Raw genomic sequence first — 26,805 nt, forward strand, 5'->3', positions numbered from 1 at the left:
CTGCGATCGAGGTGGCCTCGCTGTCTTTGTGTTTGGGCCACGGCTTATATCTTCCACATGGATGTGCGTTCCCCCTTTCACCAGGGCCAAAGTGCGCGTGGAAACAGACCACGCGCGGGGCTGCCAAGCGCGTGCTGGGCCAGTGCCTGCTCAGCAGGGTCCAGCGGGCCCTCCTGCTTCCCCCGGGGCACCGCCTGCTTCCCCCGGGGCACCTCCTGCTTCCCTCGGGGCCCCTCCTGCTTCCCTCGGGGCCCCTCCTGCTTCCCTCGGGGCCCCTCCTGCTTCCCTCGGGGCCCCTCCTGCTTCCCTCGGGGCACCTCCTGCTTCCCCCGGGGCCCCTCCTGCTTCCCTCGGGGCACCTCCTGCTTCCCCCGGGGCCCCTCCTGCTTCCCTCGGGGCACCTCCTGCTTCCCCCGGGGCCCCTCCTGCTTCCCCCGGGGCCCCTCCTGCTTCCCCCGGGGCCCCTCCTGCTTCCCCCGGGGCCCCTCCTGCTTCCCTCGGGGCACCTCCTGCTTCCCTCGGGGCCCCTCCTGCTTCCCTCGGGGCACCTCCTGCTTCCCTCGGGGCACCTCCTGCTTCCCTCGGGGCACCCCCTGCTTCCCTCGGGGCACCCCCTGCTTCCCTCGGGGCACCCCCTGCTTTCTCCTGTGGCACTTCCCAAACTAGACCTCAGCCCAGTTTCCTCCGAGTCGGATTCCCGGGAAGAGGGGATGTGCCTGAAACCTCCACACCTCACTCCCGTCTCCATTCTCCACGCACTGCCCGACGCAGCGTCACGTGAAAAACACACAACTGCGCTGAGTCAACGGAAGCAGGAGAGCAAATGCACAGGGTCCCGCCTGTGGCTGCTTTACGGTGAGGAAGCCAGACAATAGAAAGCGCTCTCTGGCGCGAGAGGCAGAGAACTGCACAACGTTAAGCCTCTGCCTACCCCAGCGCCCACGTGGGAGCCCTGCCGGCGGGTCCTGGGCTGCACTTCCCCCGGGGTCTGCTGTGCGTCAGCACCTGTCCTGTCGCCTCCCAGCGGCGGGTGGGGGCTGGGAGGTTCCTCCCACTTTCTTGTTAGACTAAAAGTTGTTTTAAAAGTATGTCTGTTGGACTTCAGATAAGACCCATTTATGCTGAAACAGGAGGGCATTTGTTGTAAATAGACCCAGCGCAGTCCCTCCTGCTCACCGGGACAGAAGTGCCCCCGCTGTCATCACGGGGTCCCCTGATGATCACACGCATGTGTAATGCTCCTTTCACATCACTTCTTTTTCTTGAAATGCACTTTATGGTTTCACAGACCAGATCAAATCCTGGGATAAATCTCAGACTTGCTAAAAGTAATTCCCTTTGCTCCATTATGGTCCCTTCTTACTCTGATTCTCCGTGGCCCCAACCTGCAGCCAACATAGGCACATCCCCCCAATCTAAACCCCAGACTGCAGCCAACATAGGCATATCACCCAACCTAAACCCCAGCCTGCAGCCAACACAGGCATATCGCCCAACCTAAACCCCAGCCTGCAGCCAACACAGGCATATCACCCAACCTAAACCCCAGCCTGCAGCCAACACAGGCATATCGCCCAACCTAAACCCCAGCCTGCAGCCAACACAGGCATATCACCCAACCTAAACCCCAGCTTGCAGCCAACATAGGCATATTCCCCCCGAACCTAAACCCAAACCTGCAGCCAACACAGGCATATCGCCCAACCTAAACCCCAGCCTGCAGCCAACATAGGCATGTGCCACCTCCTTTCCACGCAGCCCCACTGGTCCAGGATCAGAAAACCAGCGACTGAGCAGTGGCTATATATATATTAGAGGCCCAGGGCATGAAATTCGTGCATGGGAGGAGGGGTCCCCTCAGCCTAGCTTGCACCCTCTCTAATCTGGGACCCCTCAGGGGATGTCCGACTGCCAGTTTGGGCCCGATCCCGGGGATTCGACCTAAACCGGCAGTTGGACATCCCTCTCACAATCCTGGACCACTGGCTCCTAATCTCTCACCTGCCTGCCTGCCTGGTTGCCCCTAACTGCCCACCCCCCTTGTGGCCTGATAGCCCTCAACTGCCCCCCTGCTGGCCTGGTCACCCCAACTGTCCCCCCTGCTGGATTGGTCACCCCAACTGGCCCCCCTGCTGGCCCGGTCACCCCCAACTGCCCCCCCCCCTGCCAGACTGGTCGTGCCACACAGCCTGCTTGTTCAGTCATTTGGTCATCCCTCACTAGCCCCCCTGCTGGCCTGGTCATGGGCAGCCATCTTGTGAGGGCATGATGGTCAATTTGCATATTACCTCTTTATTATATAGGATATTCCTTTTAATTGATTTCAGAGATGAAGGAAGAAGGAGAGAGAGAAAGAAACATCAATGATGAGAGAGAATCATTGATTGGCTGCCTCCTGCATGACCTCCACTGGGGATACAGCCCACAACCCAGGCATGTACCCTGACTGGGAATTGAACCCTGACCTCCTGGTTCATAGGTTGCCGCTCAACCACTGAGCCATGCCGGCTGGGCCAGTGGCACGTCTTAATGCCATCCTGAATGCTACAATCTACAACTCCCCATAATTAAATCGTCCCAGCCCAATAATTACTCTGCTCCCCGCCTCGCCCCACCTCTGCGTGTTCACAGCCTGGACTAAATTTAATTCCACCTGTAATTCTTTCCCCAGAAATAACCCTCCCTCACACCCTTAACTCTGCATGGAGTCCCTCACCCCTCTTGTTAATTCCGTTTTTACCTTGAATGACTTAGTGACATTTACTGTTTCTCCAGGTGCCGTGTAAATCCTGTGAGAGTAATTAGGACCCGTATTTGATTCATCATTTTTCCCACATGAGGAAGGGCTTCTCAATAAATAATTGGGGAACTAAAGCTGATTTTACCCCCAAATCAAATGGCACTAGTAAACCTGGTTTTTATGGATTTTGTTTGCTGCAGAAATTATTGCCACATATTAAACCTAGGAGTAAAAGAACTCTCATTTAAATTTATTAAGTTTCCAACCACAAATCTCTAAGCATTACTGGCTGTGGTGGAAACTACCTGGTGCTGCTCCATTGATAGTAATTTAACCTACTATCCACTTCTAAACGGTAAGCGGCCCAGTTCAATGAGATACCAGCAACTCTGAGCATGAGCGGGCGTGCAGTGACGCTCCAGGAGGCGACACAGGCAAAATTAACACCCACGGGGCCCACGTGAGGAGCGGCCTGAGCTACCCCGCCGCGTGTCCCTGCTATCTCTGTTCACCCACCTTCTTGTGGGGTGGAGAGGGGTCGATGGCAAAACAAATAAAACATCTATGTAACGACTTTGAAATGGCTAATCCAGAGAAGTGCAGACTGGGATGTGGAGAGCAGAAAGAAGGAGCTGAAAATGAAGGCCGGAAGTGGGTCTGGAAGGAGGCTGTCAGGGTAGACAGGGGAGAGAGAGAGAGGGATGGTAATTCAGGAGCAGAAATAATAAAATACATACGCCATGGCATTTTAAGAATGGAGGGGAGGAGGTAAAGGAGGAGAAGCTAAGTTAAAAAAACAGTGGCTCAGGGGTTGAGCATTAACCTATGAACCAGGAGGTCACGGTTCCATTCCTGGGCAGGGCACATGCCAGGGTTGTGGGCTCCATCCGCAGCGGGACAGGGGAGCGGACCAATAATCTCTGTCATCATTGATGCTTCTCTCTCTCTTTCCCTCTCCCTTTCTCTCTGAAATCAATTAAAAAATAAATTTTTAAAAAACCATGCGTGGCGGGTTCCGGGCGCTGAGGTACACGGATGATCTGTCGTCCGCACAAATAACAAACCCGGGAGCGGGCCGGGCTCGCCAAGAAAGGCAGGTCCGCGGCCGCTGTGGCCACGTCCCTGCTGGGAGGCTACGCTCCCCACGGGGAGGTGTCCGCAGGCGGAGCTGCGCCCCACACAGTGGCTCCTGGACCTGTCCCCCTCGCCCCTGTAACTATGTGACTGTGTGTTACGTGTCCCTCGTTTCATGTAATTATGTGTCAATGCCTGGTTTGGACAGAGGCCGCAGCTGGGTCCAGGAGGGCCCATGTTTGTTCACACTTCCTGTCTAGTGTCACTACAGTCGCACAGTGCTCAGCAGATCCGACCTGGTGGCCCTCAGGGCCCAGAGCCAAAACTATCAGTCCAGTGGCCTTCAAGAGATCTAAGCCAGTGATATGTCACAACATGGAACACCCCGAGAAGCCCACCTGCTCCCCCCAATCATGAAACACTTGGAGAAGCCCACCTGTTCCCCCAATCATGAAACACCTGGAGAAGTCCACCTGTTCCCCCAATCATGAAACACCTGGAGAAGCCCACCTGTTCCCCGCCCCCAATCATGAAACACCTGGAGAAGCCCACCTGTTCCCCACCCCCAATCATGAAACACCTGGAGAAGCCCACCTGTTCCCCGCCCCCAATCATGAAATACCTGGAGAAGCCCACCTGTTCCCCGCTCCCAATCATGAAACACCTGGAGAAGTCCACCTGCCCCCAATCATGAAATACCCCGAGAAGCCCACCTGCCCCCCAACCCTAAAACAGTGCTTCCTCTGAGGTCAGGCCTGACCAGCTCAGACATGTCGCTCGGAAAGTGCACATACGTCAGGTCTGAGCACTAAGGCTGGTGCTCAAGGGGGAGCCGTTTGCACGAGTGCCGACAGTAGTGCATGAAGAGGAGAGAAAGGGCCCTGGCCGGTGTGGCTCAGTGGGTAGAGCATCGGCCTGGGGACTGAAAGGTCCTGGGTTCAATTCCGGTCATGGGCATGTACCTCGGTTGCAGACTCCTCCCCCACCTGGGCCCTGATCAGGGCTCGTGCAGGAGGCAACCAATTGTTGTGTTTCGATGTTTCTGTCTTTCCCTCTCTCTTCCACTGGCTCTAAAAATTCAATGGAAAAATATCCTCGGGTGAGGATTAAAAAACAAAAGAAAAGAGAAAGCATTCCATGAATGGAAGATCATCTCAGTAGATGGAGCTTCACACACAGCATTTCTCTCTCGCCCCCAAAGCTGAAAGTGTAGGGTCAGCATCAAGTCCATATCAAGCCGCCCTGTGCCCACCGCCGGGCCAGAGGGCCACGCCCCGCCAGCCCCCCCAGCCCAGTCTGTTGCCTGGCACCAGCAGGAACGCCTTTTCTGAGAACTGGTGGAAGTGCACCATTAGCCTTTACACCGGCTGGCGCCTGAAACCCACACGCTCAACATGCTCAGCAGAGATGCCTCCTTCAGCATCTGAGAGCAGTGGGTTTCTGAGCAGCCTGCTTCTCACATTAGAAATACTGGCAGTGGACGCTGCTCTCCGTTAGACACAGAAATGACCATCTGTCTTCCCCTGCTCACATCAAAGCTGACATCGCAAAAAGATGTTGGAGATTTTATTTCATATCCTTTACTTCATGCACTTACTCATACACAACAGCGTATTAATTATAGATTCATCATCTACTAGAATATGCACCACGTGCTCACTCATACACAACGGAGTATTAATTATAGATTCAGCATCTACTAGGCTACGCACCACGTGCTCACTCACACACAGCAGAGTATTAATTGTAGAATGATTAGCTAGTAGGCTCTGAACTATCTGAAGACGGACAGCGATATGATTGCCTATCTACCGCACATCAAGCACGCAGAGGCTGTTGGGTATGGTTACCATTTTATGAAGGTTTCCAGGAGCCAAGCTTCAGGTCGTAATGACTCAATGAGAGGGTCCCAACAGAGTTGACTGAAAAGGTTCTGTAAGTCTGACTGAACTCCTAGCAGGATGACGTCTAGAGATAGTAACTATGAACTCTCAAGCTCTGAACAAATTATAAAAACCAACTATTTGAAGCCCGTGGAGAACGATCAGAAACAAGAAAATTCTGGAAGAGAGTCAGACTTGGGAGAAGGGGATGGCCTGGGCGAATTCACTGATTTCAGAATGTTCAGCCTCAACAGCAAGGTTTCAGGCAACGACAGCGTTGAAATGTCGGGAGGAACACTAGGAAAGACAAGAGGCAGAGCTGAGGAGCCCCCAATTCCATGGATAAAATCCAACAATACATGAAAGGATAATCTGTCATTCCCAGGTAAGGTTTAACCGAGGAATGCAAAGTTGGTTTAATTCAAACAACTCAATCAATAAAATTCACCATGTGGAAAATTCAAAGGAGTAACATCCTGTGTTCGTTTCAACAGATGCAGAAATGGCATTCAAAAACATTCACCGCCTCATCTGGATCAAACCTCTCAGCAAAACTGAAGTAGAAGGATCTTCCTCTACCTCATAAAGGTCATCTAATAAAAACCTATGGCTGTTGCCATTCTTAATGGTAACATACTGAATGTTTCCTACATTGATTGGGATAAGGGAAGAATGCCTAATCTTCCCACTTGTATTCAAATATTATACTAGAGATGCTAGCCAATACAATAAAGCAAGCTAAATCCATAAAGAGCACACAAATTGGAAAAGAAGAAGTAACCTGTTTATACAGATGATATACTTAGTACATACCATATCCTAAAGAATTATAAAGCAACTTACTAGAATTAACAAGTGAGTTAGCAAGGTAGCAGCATACAAGGTTAATATATAAAATTTTAATTAGAAGCAAAAAAAAAAAAGGAAAAGAATTTCAAATATCCATTTTATAAGTGTCAAAACATAAAACTTTTAGGAACAAGTTTAGCAAAAGACACATAATCCCTTTATCCTGAAAAGTATAAAATGCTATTGATAGAAAATAAACATCTAAATAAATGGAAAAGATATACCATGATCAAGGAAGGGCAGTCTCTGTATTTTTAAGATGTCAAATCTCCCTAACCTGATCAACAGATTCAATGCAACTGCAATCATAATCCCTACAGAATGTTTTGGGACAATTCATACAATACTTATTTAACTTACATAAAATTGCCAAGGATCTATAGCCAAGAAATCCTGAGAAGGAAGGACAAAGTTGAAGGGACTACATAACCTAACGTGATGTCTTATTATAAAACAGCTACCGTAATGAAGACAGTAGGGTAGTAGCATTAGGATCCATAAGAAGAAAGTGTGACAACAGACCCTCACTTCCACAGTCATCTGGCTCTCATCAGAGATGCACAATCATCGGGAAGGAAACATCTTTCAACAAATCTGACTGAAAAACTGAGTATCTGTATGAAGAAAAAAATGAATTTTGACCCTCTTTCTCACACTATACACAAAAATTAATGTCAGATGCATCATAGACCTAAAAGTAAAAGCTACAAGGAAATACAGGAGATTATCTTTATATTTAGCAAAGGACTTTAACATTTCCTTGAGCTTGGCAAAGATTTCTTAATTGGTAAAAGGTAACCATCAGAAAAGGAAATCCTGATATATCAGACGTCGTCAAAATCGAAAACATCTGCTTCTCACAAGACTCCACTAAGAAGACAGCAGACAAGTCACAGACTGGCCCAAGTGTTCACAAATCCCATGTCTAACAGATATGTGTCCAGGATATATAAAAAGCTCCTACAATTCAATGGTAAGAAGGCATCCTTCCCATTTAGAAATAGACCAAAAACCTAAAAAGACACTTCACAACAGGAGATAAACAAACAGCCAATAAATACATGAACAAGCACACAAAATCGTTACTCATCAGGAAAATGAAAGTTAACACCACAAGGAATGCCAGTAGCACTCCTGGCTGAAGCTGAAGCGACTGATAACATCACAAGCTGACGCAGACCTGGAGCAGTCACAATTGTGTGCACTGCCCCGGAGGTGTCACAGGGTACAGCCGCTTTGCGGGGGGAGGGGAGGAGTATGGCAGTTTCTTGTAAAACTAAATGCACAGCCATGAAATGCCTAAGCATTTACTCAAAATAAATGAAAACATATGGTCACGAAGTGATTTGTATGAAAATGTGTGTGCAATCTGATTTATCATAACCCACGCTGAAAACGGCCCAGGCAAATGGATAGCGTGTGGCATACTCAGGTAACGGATTAGTATTCAGCAATCCAAAGAAACCAGCTACTGAGATCTACAAAAGTGTGCGGGAATCGTGTACATGGACTCACAAAAGAGAGAAAAACAAGTAAAAACAGTATCAATTCGGGCCAAATCTAAGAAGACCCAGATTTTAGAATTAGATACAAACTTTAAAGCACCTAATAGCACAGAATAATACTTGCATGAACGAAAAACAGACCCTTTTCTATAGAATGGATAACTAGAATAAACAGTATTTTGAACATTTATGTGCTAAACCTCCTGACTTCATTCCTAATCCAACCCTCATCTTACAAATAAAGAAACTAAAGTAGAACGAAGTTAAAATAAACCGTCCAGTCACATCGCCAGAGTGCCCGTAAGCATGCTTTTTAGGGCTCCATCCCTCAAACAGTGAAGAAGGAGTCGCTAAGCTCCTGATCGCGTGTAAAAGTCTGTGCGGATTGGGGGTGGGGGGCGGGGGCTGTGCTAAGGGAACGACCCCCCGGAAAATACCAAACAACAGAAACGCAACTCCCTGGCGGAAGCTGGCGCGCCTGCAGCGGCCTCACTGTCTTACCTTAGGGAACTGTTTTACGGGAATTAACACTTTCTGTCCCAGCTTCATGTTCTTATTAATCACCACATCAATGTACTTCTCTTCGTCCTTTCCTTCTCCTTTGTGAAACTTCTCTATTTCTGTGGAGGAAAAAAGACAACCATGAAGCATGTGAGTTGGAACTCCAGGGGCCGGGAGTTCTCGGCGGCTCTGTAGTGGCAAATGCAGAAATGCGGACTAGCAGACGGTACGTCTTATCGATCATTCATCGCCGGCACCGTGGGAAAGGCACGGACCGCGGCCCTAGCGAGCAGATCTCCGTTGCCCGTGCTAATGGAAGCTCACAAGCCAACACGGGCATCAGAAGTTCCCTGGGACCTTCTGGAACCCGAGAGGAAGGCTGAGCAAATGGCAGCGAGGAGCCAGGAAGGACTGTGGGTCCGGGTTACCAACTGCTGACAGCCCTGGTCGGCGCCCTGCCCGGCTCTCCCAGGCCCCTCCCCTCAAGCACTGATTCTTCAGGTGCCTTCAAAGCCCCAGACAACCTGTCAGTCGCCCCACAAGCAACTCTCCCCTCCCCACCAGGGACAAGATCAAGGACAGGCCCCCGTCTTTGCTAACGCTCTTCTCTCTCCCTGTGACGCCATTTGCTGCACGATTTCAGTTCCACACATACTAGTGTCTCCTTCCAGATCCAGCCGCGTGGGCTGCCACTCTTCATGCGCCTCCGGCCCTTTCCTCACGGGACAGCAGGAGTGGGAGAATCGCTCCCTCCCGCCCTGCCACTCACAAAGCACCTCACACACGGCTGTACTGGAGCTCCCTGCTGCAGACAGTGTGTCCCCTGCACCCCGCCAAATTCATCTACAGAGATCCTAACCCCCCCTAATATGATGGGATTTGGAGGTGGGGCCTTTGAGAGGTGATAGGTCATGAGGGTGGAGCCCTCATGAATGAAATTAGTGTCCCCTGTGAGGACACAGCTGGAAGACTGCCATCTATGAACCTGGACGGGCCCCCACCTGACACCACACCTGCAGGTGTGTTCACCTAAGGACGCGCAGCCTCCGATCCGTGAGAAATAGTTTTCAGCTGCCTACAGGCCAGCCCGTGTGTGGGAGTCTGTTACAGGAGCCTCCGCTGACTCAGATGCTCTCCCAGCGGAACCTACATTTCTCTTAGGTAACATCTGTTTCTTCATGCAACAGACATCCACGACTAAGCACCTACTGTGTGCACGTTCCAGATCCTGGAAAACGTCAGTATAGTTTCCTCGAGTTATTGCATATGGCACTTGGCTGTGCAAGAGGCACACAACAGGTGCCCGGACGATTGCTGAATGGATGTGCATGTGGGCCAATTCCTCCACAGGCTGATCACAAGGTGCCCAGGCTCTGAGGAAAACGGTGAAGAAATACAAGGGAGTCACTGTGGTTGAGCTGCTAGAGGCGCGGGAGATGACTCTACCCTTGTTCTAACTAGCCTGAGAGCTGCAACTTGTGAACGCTAGAGTTACGCCTGTAGATATAATGTGCATGTACACATACACATACATGCATGTATAGACATATGTATCTACATATGAACATCCATGTAAATCCTATGGATAAACCTCTGATTAGCCCCCGAAGGACTCAGGAAAGAATGTTCACATCTCCAGACCCTTGACAGTCATCATCCAGGCCGCGGGCATCGCGGAGGACGGGACCTCAGGCATGTACGTTCTGCTATAAACACTCAGCTTTTCCTTCTCCTTCGGGCACTCCAAACTTCTTGGAGTTGTGTTTCTGATTTGCAAACCCTAAAACCCTTGAATGAATATCATTAATTTCTAGCCAGAGCCTCCTGATTCATTTCCCCTTGGTGGACGGTTCAAAGAAGGGGACCTTTAAGCAGAGAGAAGGTACCAAAGATGGCATCAGTTGTACAAAGGGGCTCAGATATTCATCCGTTTTGCTTGTGGAGCTGGGAATATTTAGGAATTCAATGTTACATTCCTGACACAATTCAATCCTCCCGGGAGATGACAAACAGGAAGTTCAGAAAGGTCACTTTGCTGTAAGAAATGGCAAAGGTGGTCTTTGTCCCCAGGTGTGTCGGGCTGTAATGCAGCATGCGGCTACAGCCTCCCCCACTGTTGTTCTTATGTCCTGTCGGACAGGAAATACGCTTTCCATAGCACCTTCGCGCCAGTGGGAAACGTGTGTGAAGCGGGAGGCTTCCGTCACCGCTGACGGGCCCGGGGACCTCGATGTCCTTCTCTTAGTAACTTCCCACGCCCTGACCCCTCACTCTGCTCATCAGCTCTGCACCCCGCCTGCCCCTGCTGTATCAGAGCTGAGCCTGATCCCTCCCGCTCCGGGGGGAGGGCTGAGCCACGTCTTCCTGACCATTTTAACAAGTGTCAGAACCGTTGTCTCTTTAGCAACGCAGAGTAGAAACTCTAGATACAGGTGGGATGTCATGAAACATACATATTTGGTCTTTGCGCCCAGTTCCTGGCACAGAGCTCCGACAACCCTTGGGATTCCCTGCGCTGGGAGTGCCTTCTGCTCCTCACAGCAAACCCGTCAGGCACACGTGAGTTCGTGCTCAGGAGGTGGGTCCTGGAGGGAGGGGGCCTGGTTGCCAGGAACGCCAGCCCGGTGACTAGCAGGCTGAACCCTCAGCGCCTGGCACGCCTGGCACCGCCGAGGAGGAGCAGAGCGAGACGCTGAGTTCAGTCCTCAGTGGACACGGATGCAGTCAGTCATGCCCACGTGATGGAAACGCCATGAAAACCCTTAAAACCAGAGTGGGGACTGCTTCTGGAAATACCTTTAGCATAGTTAGAAGGGTCAACAAAATTTGGTACACTGAAACTCCCTAGAAGAAAAGAAAGAAGCTTTAATGTGCGTGTGCTTGTCAAAGTAGATTTCGCGACCTGTTTTCAAATAACAAAGCACTTCATGGTTATTGAGAACTTAGAGCACATGCACAATTTGATATTCAATTCCATAATCAGAACGCAGAAGGTTACTCCTCGCACCAGCCGGCATTTACCATTTGAAGTAACATGCAAAGTCATAAAGGTAAGGTTAAAAAATTAGGGGGAAGATAGGTATTTTACCATAGATTACATTAAAGTTTGAGATATGCCTATGATTTTAAAGAGGAAAATGAAAAGAAAATACCTGATTTGCAACAGCATGGATGGAACTGGAGAGCATTATGCTAAGCGAAATAAGCCAGTCGGAGAAAGATAAATATCACATGATCTCACTCATATGTGGGATATAATGATCAACATAATTTGAGGAACAAGAATAGATCCAGAGACAAATGGCAGGGTAAGTAGGGAGGGGGGGTTAGAGAGCCACCAAAGGACTTGTATGCATGCACATTAGCATAACCAATGGACGCAGACACTGGGGCGGTGGGGACTTGCCCCGGATGGGAATGGCTGGGGTGGGAATGGCGGGTCAATTGGCGGGTAAATTTTATGTAAAAATTTAAACAATAAAAAAAAAAGAAAATACATATTTAAAAAACCTGATTTCCCTTCTTGATAAATAGCCAACTTTGCAAACCACACCTTGCTAAATAAAATATGTTGTTACCTTAAGGAAGTTTGGATTATGTGGAAATACACATTTCACTGGTTAAGATTTACTTTTTAAAAATGTTGAAGCCTGGGGTCCTAGTAAGAGAGCAGGTGGGTTTTCGTGCCCAGGGGCTGCCACCCCACACAGGGACTGAAGAAGCAGGGCCCTCCTTGGAGGCCACAGCTCGGTTTCTGCAAGGCCTCTGTGCCCTCCGGCTACAAGTCACAACGTCCATCCTTTAGGCCCAGGTCCGGCGGCCACCGTGCATTTCCTACCCGACTGGGGATGGTGAGCTGTTCGCTGTTCCCATGAATCCCAATAAGACACAAGGCCAAAAAGTGGGGGTCTGTACCCAGGGCCGATGAAATCTTGTGTGCCAGCCCCTAACTGGGGGCTCCCTATTCCTGCCCCCACCACTCTGACCTTCCCTGTGGAACGGGGGGCTCACCCAGGTGGGTGTGCCCCCTCTGCTCCTTCCACCGTGGCCAGTGAAAGGCAAGGCAACCACAGACAAGATCCAATTTGTCACCAGACGGTTTACTACCCCAATGCCACCCCCGCCCCCAGCTCAGGAATGGGCGGTTAGGTTTTAGATCACATAGGGCCGTGGTCGGCAAACCGCGGCTCGTGAGCCACATGCAGCTCTTTGGCCCCCTGAGTGTGGCTCTTCCACAAAATACCACGTGTGGGCGCGCATGTACAGTGCAACTGAAACTCCGTGGCCCATGCGCAGAAGTCGGTATTTTGTGGAAGAGCCACACTCGAGGGGCCAAAGAGCCGCATGTGGCTCGTGAGCCGCAGTTTGCCGACCACTGACGTAGGGCATTGAAATGGTTTCCAGACCACGGATCCGAATTTCTGCCAGCCCGGAAATGAAGTCACTTCCAGCACCTCCTGTGCTCCGGCCTCGCCCGGCACGGGGCCTCCTAAGCCACGGCCATGTAGCTCTGCGGGCCACCCGCCGACGTTACCACAGTGCACCCGCCCGCCGAACAGCAGCCCTTCGTCTTGGCACGTAAGGGAGTTTAGGTTCCAATATCAGCTGTAAAGCCGAGTGCACCCATTGCCACTGAAACCGCTGGAACCCGCACACGGGATCAAGCACATGCAGAGGGGAATGCTCCCTGTGTCTCGGCCGCTCTGCTTCTACGACTGTTCCCTGCAGACACAGGGCTGGGCGGGACGCAGCGTCACCCACGGCCATGTCTTCGTTAGCACACGCCGAAGCCTCTCCGAGTCCACGGAGGCCGGGAACGTGAGTGAGGGCGCAGCCCTTCGGGGAGAGCGCATGGCCACGTCACAAGCTCAGGAAACGATGTTCTGATCGGGAAAGACACTGGTCTCCACCCCAGACACTGTTCACACTGGGCCATGTGAGGGGGGTTTCCTTCAAGGCCCGCATGTATGTTCAGGTGTGGACGCCTGAAACAGTAGCAGCACACACCAGAGGCGGTGCTGCCCGAGGCATGAAGCATGAAGGGGCAGGAGTGGGGGACAGGCAGAGACAGACAGACAGACAGACTATATGGCCAGGACAGGGGTTAGCCTCCCACAGACAGGGAGCCAAGAGAACAAGAACGCACACCCTGGTCTCACTGCCCCCTCCTACCGGCCTCCCGCCGGTGACCTCCCCAGGGTGGGTAGCGGGAGGGGGTGCCCAGCCTGCGTACCCCACAGGCCTCCTGGCACAGAGCAGGGAGACGGGGGGAGGGGGGAGAGGACCCGGGAAAACAGCAGCAGCCCCCAGTCCCGCCTTTGGTGGAGGGGGGACTCCCCAGAAAGAGGCTCTGGTGCCTGCTTTCCATCCAAGAGTCCCCATGCGAGGCTGCCACGTGGACTATCACACAGCAAAGTACAGGCGGGAGGGGAGGCCGGGCTGGAGCCCGGACTGCACCGGAAGCCATCAGGTGATGACCAGGTGACTTTGCTGACGATGGTCGCCCAAGTAGAGGGCTGGGTGCCTGACTCAAAGCCTCTCTCCTCTCATCCATCGACGATCGATGACCCCACTTCGCGACCACAGCCCCTGAAGATCCAAATGGGAGGAACATGCCACAGGTTACACCAGCGGTTCTCAACCTGTGGGTCGCGACCCCTCTGGCGGTCGAATGACCTTTTCACAGGGGTCGCCTAAGACCATCCTGCATATCAGATATTTACATGACGATTCATCACAGTAGCAACATGACAGTGATGAAGTAGCAACGAAAATAATTTTATGGCTGGGGGTCACAACATGAGGAACTGTATTTAAAGGGCCAGACGGTTGAGAACCGCTGGTCTATTAGACAGTTTGTAATTGGCCGGACGCAGCACGAAATGAGAGGCCCCCGAAGAGTGAGAACACCTCCTCGCTCTACACTCCCAAATCTGTTTCAAAATAACACGGCAGCCCAGTCGGGGGACTCAAACTAATCGCAGACGAGAGAGAGAGAGAGAGAGAGAGAGAGAGAGAGAGAGAGAGAGAGAGCGCTGGCAGCCATCGTAAACTCTATTTGACAGATTACTAACATGCTCCCGGGGCGGCTGGTCGGAAAGGACGTTTTTTAACCTCCAAGAGGACAGCTGCATTCACTAAGGAACTGTTTTATTGAAGCAATCCAAACCTACCTGAACACCTATTGGATTCAAGTCAGAGCTGAAGACACTGGAACTGCCCAGACTAGGCCGAGGCCCACAGCTCACAGCCGTACCAATGCCCTTCCATGAATAGGAAAACATGGCAGAGGGGAGATGCGTATGGGTCCTAATAAGGACCGATCAGCTCATCATAAACACACATACATATACCACCCAGGGAGCAGTCCATGGTCTGACTATTAAGGATGATCAGAAGTGAACTTTGTTTTTTTTTTTAATATATTTTTATTGATTTCAGAGAGGAAGGGAGAGGGAGAGAGAGATCGAAACATCAATGATGACAATCACTGATAGGCTGCCTCCTGCACGCCCCCTACTGGGGATCGAGCCCACAACATGGGCATGTATCCTGACCAGGAATCGAACCATGACCTCTTGGTTCCTAAGTGGTTGATGCTCAACCACTAGGATTATTGCTAATATAACTCAACACATTGGTCACATGAAGATTCGGCAAACCCACAGATTAAATCAAGAAAATAGAGCATTAGGTTAATTCAAGTTAAGAATGACTTAAGCCAGTAACCATTGGGAGTAGGGATGAGAATAACAAAGATTGGAAAAAGAAAAATCTGATTTTCAGTTGTATCTGCCCAAGGGTTTAACCACATTTCTCACTTTTAATTGCGAACATCGTTAAGCATCCAGCAAAAGACCAGCTATCTTCAACAATTATCAGGCTCCGGAGGTCACCAATTAGAACCCTGCAAGGATTCGAATTAAAAAAAGTTCTGTGATGAGACGAAGTAATGATCCAAGGGAGAGATTAGTCCTGTTCAGGCTGCACTCATTACAAAACCCATTTCCTGTGCGTGGAGACTCAGTGTCTCCCGTGTACCCTGCCGACAGGACAGCCTCACACTCCGAAGCAGATCGAGGGCTGTGCCAACGATGTTCTACCACAGCCACGTGGCACACGCACTTTGCTCTCCTGAATGTTTGCTATTGATTAAATAGAAGTACGATAACGCAGACTCGAAGGGTGTGAGAACATTCAAAACAAATCCGAGGATATAATTGTGCCATGGCTACTTTTAATTTTTAGGTCACTTCCATAACCATAATCACTCCTTATTTATATACAGTCAGAGTAATTGGAGGGAAATAATCCTTAAGATAATAAATCTCATTTCTCATCTGATGATGATCGGACAGGGTCACTTTTAGGAAAAGAATTCCAAAAATAAAAGAGCATGACCAAGGATCCCAGCGAGATCCCAGAGAACAAACCTACTCAACACACCTATCAACAGCCCTGGCCCGTGTGGCTCAGTTGGTTGGATGCAGCCTCATGCACCCAGAGGTCGCTAGTTCAATTCCTGGTCAGGGCATGTGTCCAAGCTGCCAGGTCAATCCCCAGTAGGGGGCATGACAGGAGGCAGCCAATGGATGATTCTCTCTCGTCACTGATGTTTCTCTCTCTCTCCCTCTCCCTTCCTCTCTCACTAAAAGTCAATAAAAACGTATTTTAAAGATAAATAATAAAAGGCATGTCAACAAAACCATAAACAATATGCTAGAATAATAAACATGGCCAGAAAAATGAAGTTTAATAATAATAGTACAAAAACATACAAGATGTCCCCAAAATACCATTATTTCCCTTATAGCTCAATAGTCTAAGCTCCCTGAAAATTGCCAAAGAGGCATAAAAACACTGTTTAAAAACAAAATACAACTGCAACAGCAACACCGGTGCTGTCCCTCAGATCCAGTCTCCCTAGAAAGTTAAAACGATGATAGGACGCGATTTACACTCAACTCAACAGTCACAGCTTCTGAGGACGGCAATGGTCTCAACACGGACACATCCAGCCACTGACCGTGGGGACACGGCCTGTGCCCGCTGACAGCCAGCAGGAGCTCTGCGGACTGGCTCCCTCTCCATCGCATCTCATAGGCCGCTTCTCCCTACGAGTCTGACACTCTCTCGGGGCCCTGCCCAGGGGTTTTCTTAAAGGGATCTGTCAGGTGAGGTGCAGACCTTCCCATTCCAGACCACGCTGTGCATTAGAATCATCCAGGGGTCTCAGGAGAAGTCACTACACGAAAGCCAGTCGATAGCATCTGTCTGTTTACAGCTTGTCCTTCGACCACGATGTATTCAGTTAGCAACCTCACACACCAGAGGTTCCCCAGTGTCAGATCGACGGACAGCTGACGGCTCCGTTTTGAGGCTGACTCACAGATTACCGTTCCTTTGCGGAACTGCCCCACACAGGCAAACGAGACAGAACAAAAGGGTGAGTAAGCTTTCCTTTGGCTAAAACTTTGACTACAACTAACGATACGTATCTCAGGTTGATGTCCGACTCCCTTCTGTTCTCTTGTCTCAAACACAGGAGGCTGCCCTGGCCAGGGCGGCTCAGTTGGTTGGGCATTGTCCTGTGCACCGAGAGTTCACCCATTCAGTTCACAGTCAGGGCACATGCCCGGGTTGTGGGCTCGACCCCCAGTAGGTGACATGCAAGAGGCAGCCGATCGATGATTCTCTCTCTCTCCTTCTCCCTTCTCCTCTCTTTAAAATCAGTAAGAACATACTTTAAAAAAAAAAAAAAAAAGGAAGAACAGTTTGTTGACCAATTCAAGGAATGAGTAACAAACTAGGATGAGAACACTAGACGAGTAATGGCCCCGGAATCCAGGGAAGGGTCCAAGACCAGTCTCAGACATTTACCGACTGTTATAGCAACAATGGTGGCACCCCCCCCCCCGGCACCACCACCCCCCCCCCGCTCCCGTCCCAGGGCCACAGCACAAACAGAAGATGCACCACCGTAAACCTGAGGAATTACTATTTCATGAGAGAGTGCGGACGCTCAACTGGGGGAATTGTCTAAAAGGGCTCGGTGAGGGAGGACGTAATGGGAAAACGCTGAGAAGCACAAAGAAAGGCAGCTGAAATAACTGAAAGTGCTCGTCCTGAAGGATAAATAATTCAGGAGAAAGCGAGACGTCTACACAAACACTTCTGTGCGTCTCATAAAGGAGGGACCCGACTCCGTCGGGGAAAAGGCCGGCGGCAGAGCCTGCAGGAAGGGAGCCGCCATCCCAGGAGAGACGAAGGTCCTGGCCACAGCGTCTTCCCAGGTGGACCTGCTGCCTGGGGACGTGAGGCTCCCGCAGAGCCCCCCCCAGCCCGCCGCACGCGCCTGGCGGGCATACAGAGCGCTCTTCCATCCGGAACACTTCCCAGGACCCGGCTCTGCACCGGGAATGCGACATGCACTCGAAACATGTTTACTGAGCCCTGGTCCTGCGGCTCAGCTGCCTGAGCATCCATCGCCAGGAGGCGGCGAGCAGGAGGCAGCCAATCCATGTTTCTCTCTCTTTCTCCTTCCCTCTCTCTCCAAAACCAGTGAAAACATTTAAAATATACACACATTTACATTTGTGGAGTGAATATTCCATGGCAGGGCTCACGGAGAGGCACGGGAGGACCTGATGAACGTCAAGGACACCGGGGTTTGTGCACCCCGCATGGCAGCCATGCCCATCCGTCGCCACAGCAGCCACTGGACGGCAGGTGCTGACCGTCTGTCCCTCAGCTCCAGGGGCCCAGCAGGCCCTGCTCCAGGCGCCGGGCGGGGATTCTGCCAGCGGATTCCTCCCAGGCCGGAGGTTCCCCGATAGAGCCGGGCGGTGGGGGGGGGGGGAGCGGTAAGAGGAGCTCTGAGGCGTGGGGTGCTGCTGGGCGGCCCACTGCACCCCAGCTATGGTCGTTAGCAGAGGTCTTAAAACGGCAGCTCCGCCATGACAGCCGCGTAGGTGTCCTCCGCACAGGGAACCGCGATGGGGCTGGGTTATCGGGGCCATGTTTCTGATGTCCCCCGAAAAGCGCAGGACGACGACACTGTAGCCCGGGACCTTGACAGGCACACGGTCGGCAGGCTGATTCGCGCAGCGCAGCCTCCGTGTCTGGAGTACACGCCGCGACACATTAGTCAGAAGGAGTGTTTATCATCTGGAAACAGTTGCTATTCCGGGGATCAATTACGTTTACACACGGCGTGTGAATGCCAGGAGGAGGAGAGGTACAAATCACGGCGCTGATGACGCCGCTGACAGAGAAAGGGTGGCACACGGTCCCACGCCGATGCCCGGCCAGCCGAGCCCTCCCGATGCCGTGGTCCCCGGGGCGCGAGCGAGCGGGGCCCCGACAGGAGCTGCAGCGCAGCACAACGAAGGGGCTCGGAGGGGAATTCAAACGCAGCCCGAAGCCAACGCGCCCTCCGGTCACCGTGCCGCCGGCTTTTGCTGGGGGCGCCCCCAGAACCGGGTGTTAACCCGCGACCCCAGATAAGCATGGCTGTCTAGCTTTCTGACAGCTGCGGGAGATGCATTAATGAGAATATGTTAGGAGGAGCGTGATCTGGTGAGGCCTGAACAGGAACTAATGAGAGCACGGGCTCGAGTGGCAGACCAGCGCTTGTACCGCCGACACGGGAAACGAGCCGGTGGGAGGCTCCGGGCCCCTGGGCTCTCAATCAGGCGCGGAGAGACCTCCTCCCGGATGAACGCCGACCTCACGCCCCGCCTCGGCCCGCACATGGCCCCCTGCCCGCTCCCTGCTTGTGTGTGTTCCTGGGGCAGCGGCCTCTGAAGAGACGCCAGTTCACTGAGCAACACCCCTCACTGCTCGCGTGCGGAGGATGAGGAGGAGGGTCACCCGAGAGGAGTCACAGGGGCCCCCCACTCTCCGGCAGTCGCATCCGCTGGGCAGCGCCCCCGTGGGAGGGAGGGGTTGGGCAAAACCAAAGAGCCTGAACATCGGGGTGCCGGCTCTAGAACCCTCTGCCCTCCCTCGCCCCGTGCCGATGGCTTGTTTGGGGGAGCCCCTTGCTGCTCGTCCTCTCTGAGACTCCGCTGCGTGACCTGTACAGTGGGATCGGCTCTGACCCCAGGTAGCTGAGGAGGACAGTCCATGTGCGTCCGTGGGAAGGACACCACTCCCAGCCTGCAGGGGCGCCTGGTGCCCGCGCGGCCACGGCAAGGGCCCTGAGGGAGGGCCCCTCGGAAGGTCACGGCCACGCAGCAGAGGTGAGCGCAGGGCCCCGGTCCCTGTGGGAACCGTCCCAAGTGCAGAGACACCTCGGCCTCAGTGGCTGGCCGGCTCCCAGGCTCGGGGCTCCTGTGGAAACAGCCCCGGGGTCTGCTGGGTGAGGGTAGCCCCAGCGGCAGCCCGAGCTGTGCACTCCCACGGCACCCACAGAACACGGCTCCGGGACCTCCCGAGGAGGACACACAAGCTGGGGAGTGCTGTTTCCGTGGCACCGCCACTGTCACTCCCGTCCTAGTCCGTCAGGGTGACCGGTAAGACATCAGAACCAGCCTGGCCCCACCCGCCCGCCCAGCAGGACTTCCCGGGACTGCGGAGGCGGATCCCCGTGTAGTCACGACGGCAGTCATCGCCACGTCTGGCTTCTGAGCATGTGAACCGTGGCTGTGTGTGTGTCCGACTGAAGAAATGAACTTCTCGTTCTAGTTCAGTTTAATTAATTACATTTAAAAGCTTCACATGGCTAGAAGCTATGACAGCACAGATCTGGAACACAGCCAGCAACTAAACCGCCAGGAGGCAGGCGGGTGAGCAGCAGAGAGAGAGAGAGGACAGTTAAACATGTATTTTTTTTCATCCAGCCATCGACTGAGGCCTGCGACATCCGCCACGGCTTGCTACCGGGCACCCCGTGGCTCTGAGCAGGGGCCGGAAGGGGTGGACAAGCACGCGGGCCTGGAGGCAGGTGACCACGGCTCCATAAACGGTGGGCCTATTACCGCCTAATACGGGATACTGACCCTGTGCTTGGGAAAGACCACCTGTTGATGCTCTCAACACAAAGTTTAAACTTTGAGCTTTTTATTATTATTATTGATACCAGAGAGGAAGAGAGAGGGAGAGAGAGATAGAAACATCAGTGATGAGAGAGAATCATTGATCGGCTGCCTCCTCCGTACCCGACACTGGGGCTGGAGCCTGCAGCCCGGGCCTGTGCCCTGACCGGGAATCGAACTGTGACCTCCTGGTTCTTAGGTCGACGCTCAACCACTGAGCCACGCGGCCAGGCATGTGCACATCTTAACCACGGCTCAGTCCCACACTCCGGATACTGCGGGCGCGCGGCAAGTACTCAATGAAGAGATGAATATATGGAGGAGTAGGAACCATAAGATTTGAGTTCCCTGTTGGCTTTTGCCATGAACTAACTAGTGAAATGACCCTGACCTACGGGTTTTCTCAGCTTTGTTTTCCATTTCTTCTCTCTACTGCTTCCCACCCCTGTCGAGGCCCAGGGCCGGGAACTGCCTTCGGAGGAAAGGGTAGGTCACTTCTGCTTCCCTTCCCAGACCCTTCCCCTTCAGAGTGCCTTCCTTCCTGCCCCTTGCAAAACCTACTTCTAGAATCTTCCATCCACCCTGTAACTCCTCAAATCCTGACGAATTCAAGGTTTGCTGGTTACTCAGGGTCCCTTCCTATTCTTCGTAACAAAGGACCGTGAGCGACACAGCGAGAAGCACTGCATGAGTGTCCCCATATTCCTTCTTGTCATCTCAGCCCTTTATGTACAAAAGAAAGAGGAGGATGACCGCCCTGCCACCCGGCCCTGGCGTGAGACGCCGCACAATGGACGGCGCCTCCCCGCCGGCCGCTGAGCCACTCGGAGCCGTCTGCCTCCCGAAAGCCTTTGTCCACGTTGTCAGGCCTGAGTCCGACCGACCGCAGCAGCGGTGGTGGCTGTCGGGATGGCTGAAACCTACACTCTCCAATTAAAAGAGAGACCCAGTGTCGTTCAATACGAAAACATGACTTACGATTAAAAACCCTGAAGGCCGCCTGGCCGGTGTGGCTCAGTGGTTGAGCACTGACCTGTGAACCAGTTTGATTCCTGATCAGGGCACAGGCCCAGGTTTCCGGCTCGATCCCCAGTCGGGGGCGTACAGGAGGCAGCTGATCCATGATTCTCTCTCATCACTGATGTTTCTGTCTCTCCTTCCCTCTCCCCTTCCTCTCTGAAATCAATAAAAATATTTAAACAAAACCCGAAGGTCACTATAGGCAGTTTTAGCTCCGCCCCGTAAGTAACAAAGGTAAACTGCATTTTAAATGTAACAAATACTTTCCATTCCATCGTTACTGTGGCAGGACGAGGGGGCAAGAACTCCAGCCTGGGAGCGGACCACCCAAAAGGCGAGGGAGAGACATCAGTAATGGAGTCATGGATCGGCGGCCTCCTGCACGCCCCCCACTGGGGATGGAGCCCACAAGCCGGGCCTGTGCCCTGACCGGGAATCGACCGTGACCTCCTGGTTCATGGTGGACACTCAACCACTGAGCCACGCCGGCCGGGCCTGCATCCGCTCTCCCTCCCGGCCAATGCCAGGTGACTGAGTGAACAAATGACTAATCTAGGTGCACTGATTGTATTCCAAACAACAGAAGAGTTTAACAGTGAACCATGGCTTCCAAATGACCGTCCTTCGTCCACCTATCCAATGCCTCTCACGCGCCCGGGGCCACGCTGGCTGCGGAGTTCTTCCCCAGGCGAGACTGGAGGTGACACTCAGAGCAAGAAGGCAGACATTCGGAGGAGAATGATGGCGGAGGTGGGGGCACGGGTCATGGGGGCAGCAGCCGAGGACTCAGTCCCGTCAGCTGCAGGGTCAGAGGTGAGATGTGCAAGCTGAGACCTGGGGAAGGCTTCACCATGAGGACCCTGTGGTCGGGCCCGGCTGTGCCAGACCTCGGGCCGCCCGGGGGGGGCGGGGGGGGTGGTCCACTGGGCGAGGGGCCGCTCATAGAGGGGGAACCCCATAGGAGCCTGGTGCGGGGAGACTGCTCCGTGGTGACTAAAGCTCTTAGGTACCGTCCCCCCAGCGATCCGCAGAGAAAGCGTGCTGCGTGCGCCAAGGCTCCGACACAAGACGGACCCGGACATGACGGGGTTTTTCACCTTCGAGTCTGTGGTCCTCCTGGCAGCCATTCATGGATACAGAGCCATGAGGTACCCCTCTGGGAACACAGGACTCGAACCCCAGACCACAGGGCAGCCTGGAGGAGAGGCAGGAAGTCGCCTCCCGCCACCGTGACTTAGCGCAAAGGGACAGGAGGCCTCCCATTCAGGCGTCACAGGGAGCTCGTCCGACCGCCGCGGCCCAGTTATGCGGAATAAGAACCTATTTTCTGAGAAGTCAGGTGAACAGACCAAAAAGCACAGCCCGTTTCCAGGCTGCCGGCCTCGGGTGTTATGTGTTCCCTACGTCACGCCTTCCTCGCTTGTAAATGGAGAAAACACCACATGCTTTTCATGGCTGAGAAAATAGGGCGGATGCATAAAGGACACCTACTGAGCGCTGCACCTGACACTAAGCAGACGTTAATAAGCGAGTCCTGCTCTGGGATACGTTTACGTCAAAACACACCAATGTCCCCTAGTGCTCCCTTATTTTTTTTTTCTTTTTTAAAATACATTCCATTGATCTTCTACAGAGAGGAAGGCAGAGAGATAGAGAGCCAGAAACATCGATGAGAGAGAAACATCGATCAGCTGCCTCCTGCACATCTCCCACTGGGGATGTGCCCGCAACCCAGGCACATGCCCTTGACTGGAATCAAACCTGGGACCTTTCAGTCCGCAGGCCGACGCTCCATCCACTGAGCCAAACCGGCTTCGGCCTAGTGCTCCCTTATTTATAGAGACCTGGCCTAGGAACCTCACCAGGGGTGGGCTGTCCGTCCCCCCACCCCGCTCCCCAGCCCAAGAAAGAAGCTTTCAGGGTGCTGTGCTCCTCTGGGTAAAAGACAGGAGAGACGGCCCGGCCGGCGTGGCTCAGTGGTTGAGCATCCACCGAGGAACCAAGAGGTCACCGGTTCGATTCCCAGTCAGGGCACATGCCCGGGTTGCCAGCTCCGTGCCCAGTAAGGAGGGTGCAGGAGGCAGCTGATCGATGTTGGTTCCCATCGATGTTGCTATCTCTCTCTCTCTTCCTCCTTCTCTCTTTCAAAATCAATAAAAAATGTTTTTATAAAAAAGACAGAAGAGATGCCTGTGTCAAAGGTAATATGGCTAAATTCATGCAGAAAACAAACATTTACGAACCCTGAACGCCGTCACACCGCCACTGAGATGCGGCAGGAAGGGGGAGAAAGGCAGGACTGAGAGACGCTGCCCAGCTCAGGAGAAGGCCTCTGGGGTGTGGGCTGGTGAGGGCGCACCTGGTCTTCTGAAGCCCCCCTGGCACTCAGAGCTCAGGCAGGGGTGATGGGGAGGGGGAGGGGCAGGCACTGCCTAGGCCTCCGTAACACAAACATCTGGGGCAATGAAAACATTAATCCTAACAGCCCACCTCTGTCAACCTCGGCTCCCCCAAGGTCATGGCCAGGTCCTGTAAGCAGCCAGCTGAGGTCAGACAGGAGCCTGGGAAGCGCAGGTGGCCGGAAAACACCAGAAGGAAGCGCCCCTAAAGGGGCGGTGCTGTGAGGACCAGGATGCCAGCCTTGGGCTCAGGCAGCAGGAGGCGGGGGACAGCGCGGAGGGTGGGGCAGAGCGAGAAAAAGCAAGGACGTGGGCCGCGTGCCCAGGGGCAGGGCACCGTCACGGACATGCAGTGCGCGCCCCGGTCCCCGGGGAGACTGGGGTCTGCTGTCTGCCCCGCCCCGGAGCTGCCGCAGGGAACGGAACCAACCCAGGCCCGACCTCTCGGGGACCACAGCCCAGCAAGGGGGACGCACCGTAAGGGGTTGGGGAGGGGTGGACAGAATTACCCAAGGAAACCAGAAGTCCTCTAGGTGTATCGCCAGCTACACCAGGATCACGACTGTAAAACACTAACCGTCCTCATAGCAGTGGGCGCGTTGGGCAACCCCGCTGCGGTGCTGGGCTGGGCTGTGCATGGGACATCGTGCCTGTCGGAGCAGCGAGAACACTCGCAGAGGCGAGGTGACCCTCCTAACACTCGGCTACCGCCCAGTGGTCTGTGGCCCAGGCTGTGCTGGGCGGAAATACCCAACAACATCCACTCGGAAGACTTTTAAGCATCAGCTACGGAGAGGACCCCCACACGCGGGGCCGACAGCAGTGACCACGACCCAACCTCTTTCCACACGAGTCTCCCTGATCAAGGGGTTCAGACACGATGCTCAGAGGGCCTGGAACTCAGCTCCTTCTCTGGTTCCGGGAACAGCCTGACTCCCCAGGTGCCACTGGCGAGGGCACAGTGTGTCACAAGGACGCCCGGCCCGGGGGGAAGCTGACCCGCGCTCTCCTCCGCTTTCCCGGCTCTGATGCCACAGCCAAAGCAGCACAGAGAGGGCACCAGCTACTCCTCTGCGACAGGGGTGCCCTGGGAAGCTGGGTGTGGAGGGGTCCCCCAGCCCCCTCGGCCGGGCTGCAGGTCAGCCACAGCCAGGAGGGTGTGCTCAGGGCTCAGCCACAGAGGGAAAGGCGTGCCCGCCTGCAAGCCAGCAGGGCACCCAGTCCAGCCCATTAGTCACTAATCGGGCAACGACGACGAAAAGACCTAAAAAACTCACTTCCCCATAATACTTAGGCTCGTATTTTAGATCAACGTGGTAGTAGTCTCCCTTAGCAAAAGCTAAGTGTACGAGTGATCAGTATTAGTACAAGTCAATCAAATATACGTGTATCACTATGGAAATATGTCACTTTATATAACACTAGTTTCACAGAAACACATCTGTCTGTTACATAGGAGTGCATGTGTTTATCTGCCTGTGTGACATGGCCCACAGTGTCACAGTGCTAAAGCAATGCTGGGAGCCTGACACTGGTCACAAGCCCCCGTCCCATTACTTTTCCGGCTTCTGTCCATGGTCCATGGATCAGCACAGACGCGCCGGCGGGTCCCGCTGCTGCGGTCTCTCCCTCGCAGTAACTGTACACCCAGAATCCCTCCCCATTCCAGAACCCGTGCGGTCACCGCGTTCTGTGACATCGCCTCTGTGGGCTCTTCCCTCCTGGTCCCCTTCGGTCCCACCTCAGCTTCCAGTCCGACCTCAGGGGCAGCGCGGGCGCTCCCACCACCCCACGGCTCACACTCGCGCACCGGCACACGGGGCAGCATCGCGATGGCGAACGCCTGATTTCCTTCATGTCTGTGTCCGTCTTGAGAGCAGAAGATTGTCTTTCTTCTCCTTCCTCCTCCATCCAGCTCAGGCACAGCCTCTGATACAGCAGGTGTTCAATAACATCACCTGCCCGGCCGGTGTGGCTCAGTGGCTGAGCGTCGACTTAGGAACCAGGAGGCTGTGGTTTGATTCCCCGTCAGGGCACATGTCCGGGTTGTGGGCTCCACCCCCCAGTCGGGGGTGTGCAGGAGGCAGCCGATCAGCGATTCTCTCTCATCATTAATGTTTCTATCTCTCTCCCTCTCCTCTCCTCTCTGAAATCAATAATATATATATATATATATGTAATAATAATCATTAGTTTGAGAAGATGTTTCCACACAGGTCTGACCACAGTGCCACATGCTTAATGTGGGGAAAAGAGTCCATAAATAGAAGCAGCAACCTTCCAAATGAGCCAGGTGCAAAGAGGATTTGGTTGGTAAACACAGCACTTCAACAGAGAAAATGCATCGTGTGACCTTCCTTTTCAATGGGAAGGGGATGCGGACGGAGGGGGGGGGGGACCTGGGGTCTGGAGAAGCCCTGGGGGAAGAAAGCATCCCCGGGGACAGCACCTCCACAGCCACGCCCGCTGCTGAGCCACAGAACCGGCTCCGACCTGTCCCGGTGGAGGAGCCTCCCAGCGAGGAGGGAGGGTGCGTGGGCCCCTGCCAGGCACGTTACACTCCTCACCGATGCTCTTTCACGGGCCGCCCTTCACACACACACACACACACACACACCTAACTCCACCGCGGGGCGGCGTTCCCCTGCTTTACGGGTGAGGAAAGTGCCGCGTTGGGGAACAAGCCTGCCCGAGTCCCGGAGGCCACAGCTCACCTGGAGCCCTGGGCACCCACTGTCAGGCAACCTGTACAGACGCGGAAATCAGACGCTCACATAGCACGCTTTTCCCAGGCCC

General features: G+C 53.4%; 1 protein-coding gene across 5 annotated transcripts in view; it reads right to left on the reverse strand.

The window, feature by feature from the left end:
* The window catches only part of KHDRBS3 (KH RNA binding domain containing, signal transduction associated 3), an 88,722-nt gene that overhangs the window by 43,260 nt on the left and 18,657 nt on the right, over positions 1-26,805 (reverse strand). For all 5 annotated transcript variants that reach the window (XR_013997080.1, XR_013997081.1, XR_013997082.1 and 2 more), the window contains exon 2: positions 8,553-8,671. Coding sequence is in view for 2 of the 5 variants with exons in the window: in XM_081111370.1 (XP_080967496.1) it covers positions 8,553-8,671 (119 nt within the window). In the remaining 3 variants the exon portion in view is untranslated. The remainder of the gene's footprint in view (positions 1-8,552; positions 8,672-26,805) is intronic.

Source organism: Myotis nattereri (genome assembly GCF_964212035.1).
Source record: "Myotis nattereri genome assembly, chromosome: 17".
Classification (NCBI taxonomy): Eukaryota; Metazoa; Chordata; class Mammalia; order Chiroptera; family Vespertilionidae; genus Myotis; species Myotis nattereri.